Genomic DNA, 3,338 nt, shown 5'->3' with positions numbered 1-3,338 from the left:
ATGCTTCCGATGAAGAGGAACATGGATTGCCTGGATAACACGGGAATAAAATAGTGCCAGTGCTGGGAAAAGACAATTAGACCTGAAAGCACGGATGGGGGACCTTTATAATAGCATGTTATTTAGATAATCCGTCCATGCTATAACAACAAGGGCTGTCCTACACGTTGACCGGGTGATAAACTGATAATCCCAAAAGATCGACCTCATGGGCTGCCATTCGATGGAGCCGTGAACAACCGTCTAATTGTTTCACGTGAGCCACTAAGCCTTTGCAACAAGGCTCATATTGCGCTCAGCGCTTTGCAAGAGAAGTCTTGTTGCAATCCCTAAACATGTTTTGTTTTTGCTATTTTTTTCCTTTTCTACAGCCATCCGATTAGCTCACCCAGTCTTTGCAACAAGTTTTGCATTGCGCTCAGCATATTACAACATGAGCCTTGTGCAATCCCAAACGTTATACCTTTTTTTTCTACATGATATAAAGTCGTTCGATCTGCTTGATGAGCCTTTGCAACAAACCTGATGCTGGGTTCAGTGCTTTGTAACACAAGCCCTTGTTCCAGTTCTCCAAACAGTTTTTTCTATACACCATCTACGCTGTGGTTTCTGTTGCGCCCGCATATCTTGCAACAAATGCCATGTTGCAGACGGGTCAATCATGGGCACGTGGCGTGCGGACAACGTTGACGGGAAGTGTTTCTGTAACAGCAAGTCTTCTTTCCAAGCAGATATAAACTTAACACAGCGAAGAGTTTTCCTTCCCCATAACGGCAATATCATACTGGCAATGAGATTGTTTCATTTCCAACAATGCGCATAACAAGGCGGTAATAATGCGCATGAAGTATCCTACATAGTATAGCTGATTTTATTCAGGTGTTGTCCACAGCTAACCATCACCAAATTAACTCTTCCATGGAATCAACGATAGTATTCGAACGAACACTACTAGTCATCAGAGCGTGGCGATGTAGGCGTCGGCGAGCATCTTGCCGAGCCGGACCTGCGCCTGGGTGGTGAGGTGTGTGATGTCGTTGGCAAGGGGGAGACCCATGGCGTCCACGTACTTGAGGTTCGGCATCCGCACCGCCCTCTGCTGCTTCCGCACCAGGTCCAGCCACTTCCCCTGATTCTGCGCCGTCGCGATCCCAACCTACAACAAGATCACGGATGTTTTTACTCACAGGGTTCACAGTGGAGATTAATGGAGTTCGAGCAGGGGACCCATGCATGGATCTAGTGTAGCGACGGACCTGGATGACGAGGAGGTTGGGCATGGCGAGGTCCCGGCGGACGTCCCGGACAAACGCCTCCATCCTCCCGGCGTACGCCACCGCGTCCTCGCGCCGCATGGCGTCAGCCTCCCCCTGGAACCACAGCAAGGCGGCGATCCTGCCGGTCCCTGCGACGGCGACGCGGGCGCGGGTCACCATCCGCTCGTACATCTCCGAGCCGCGGGTCCAGTTGACGATGGGCGTGCCGCCCTGCGCGCAGGGGACGAGCCCCACGACGGCGCCGCGCGGGCAGGCGGGCGACCGGAGCAGCGCGTGCGCGAACGGCATCCCGGGACCCACACCCACCACGTTGCCGATATCCACGCCGGCGTGCAGCGGCTCGCGGGCCTCCTCCCAGCGGAGGGACGGGGAGAGGCGGAGCGTGCGCGGGGACGGCGCGCACTCGGGCGGCACCACGCCGTCCCAACGGTCGCCCACCGTGGCGCCGCCCCGGCCCCCCATGTTGGACTGCCCCGCCAGGATGAACACCAGCGTCGGCGCCCTCTCCGCGCTCACCGTCACGGCCGCCGCAAGCAGCAGCAGAATGGGTAGTGCTCGCGGGAGCATCGTCGCCGCCACTGGCTCCATGTCCGGCAAGGTCCAAGGTGGCGGTGGCTCGCTCGACGAGCTGGCTGCTACCGGCCGGCCCCTAGCTAGCTAGCCGCTCACTGGCTGCTACTGATAGGCAATACTGGATGCCTGGAACGCATCGTGGGGGAGTGGATATATATAAATAAGGGAAGGCCCAATTCGCCATGGCCTTTGTTTTCTTGTGTGTGTTTGTCATGGGCAACCACGCTTCACTCGAAACAGGCGTCAAATGAGCTGTATGCATGTCTCACATTGGACTGCACTGCACAACAGCACAAGACTACTGGTACAGTGCACATTTTTTACAGCATCAAAAGACTAGTAGTGGTATCGGAGGAACCAAAAGGCGATGCTGTCAAAAGCCGGACAAACAAAGTGTGTTCTAAGCATGATTTGGAAAAAAATGGATCTGACATTTTTGGTCGCGTCAACTTATCTAGAGTTCCTGGCGTTTGTTCTTGGCCCACACTTTGCATTGGCAGGGTTAACCGTTCGACGTGACAAAGGTGTAAACGTCATGTTTGTGAATTTGATGTTTTCGCCCGATTAGTTAACCAGCCACGCGGGCCCAGCCCACTCCATCGTCCCTATCCCCTGGCGGGGCCCCAAGAAAGTACATAGAGAGGTTTTTATTTTTGCATTCATAGAGAGGTTTCTCTCGCCCCACTAGATCTCCTCTTTCTACCCCTCAAATTCGTAGATGTGAGGTCCCCATGCTTCCTTGAGGTATTCTCCCATGTTTCATCTCTTATTTTTGTTGCATTGTTAGTCAACATTGGGTGATAGATGAGTAGACACTTTATTTTTTTTAGGATATAATTTTTGTAGTTAGTATATGATTATAGATGATTCATACGGAGTAGATGATGTGATGGTGAATATGTAGGAAAATTTGTTTCCTTTTGGTGAATATGTTGTCCCATAGGATATTTGAAGAGAGATTCCGAATGCTTGATAGTTGGATGTGGTATGGTTTGTTTCATAATATTATTCGATTATAGACAATGTGTGGATGTGTTAGCAATATATACATTATACAAGATGGCTAAGCTATCGGCAACCCCGTCCATCCGCAGTGCTCGGGCATGGGCTCCTCACACGTCGTCACATATTTTGTTTCACCGATTGACCTGTTTGCACTCTTGTTACTGTCTATTGGGGATTGCAGTGTTGCTTGCATACGAAATATCTCCGGATGTGCCCCAAAACCCAACCCTTCTCTCTCCACAGCCACATGCCTCCTCCCGCTTCGCCACCGCCACTACTCACCGTTGGCCCCTGCGGCGATTGCCCCTGCACCACCGCGCTTGTTCCCCGACTTGATCTAACAAGTCCCAGGACCATTGGAGTCCGTGCCGCCCTCCCCTTCACCATCCTGCACCGCCGAAGTCACCTCCGCTTCACACGCCTCCAGCCCATGCTTCCTCCCATCCTGAGCAGTTGCACCTCTCTTCTCCCTGCAATTCTGCT

The 3,338-nt window shown here is 52.5% G+C and overlaps 1 protein-coding gene across 1 annotated transcript; it reads right to left on the bottom strand.

Annotated features, from left to right (window-relative positions):
- Positions 1-760: 760 nt before the first annotated feature.
- Positions 761-1,966, bottom strand: LOC125526637 (probable carbohydrate esterase At4g34215). The gene is made up of 2 exons (XM_048691288.1): positions 1,257-1,966; positions 761-1,156 (listed from the first exon to the last, which is right to left on the bottom strand). The coding sequence occupies exons 1-2, from the start codon at positions 1,863-1,865 to the stop codon at positions 959-961; spliced, it is 807 nt and encodes a 268-aa protein (XP_048547245.1). The 5' UTR covers positions 1,866-1,966; the 3' UTR covers positions 761-958.
- Positions 1,967-3,338: the final 1,372 nt, after the last annotated feature.

Source organism: Triticum urartu, unplaced genomic scaffold, assembly GCF_003073215.2.
Source record: "Triticum urartu cultivar G1812 unplaced genomic scaffold, Tu2.1 TuUngrouped_contig_1147, whole genome shotgun sequence".
NCBI lineage: Eukaryota > Viridiplantae > Streptophyta > Magnoliopsida > Poales > Poaceae > Triticum > Triticum urartu.
The sequence above is the reverse complement of the archived record's forward strand: the minus strand, read 5'-3'. Positions and strand labels throughout refer to the sequence as shown.

Coding starts and splice junctions, on each gene's coding strand:
- LOC125526637 (XM_048691288.1), bottom strand. CDS start 1,865: ATGGAGCCAGTGGCGGCGACGATGCTCCCGCGAGCACTACCCATTCTG. Junction 1,157..1,256: donor CCAACCTCCTCGTCATCCAG/GTCCGTCGCTAC, acceptor ATCTTGTTGTAG/GTTGGGATCGCGACGGCGCA.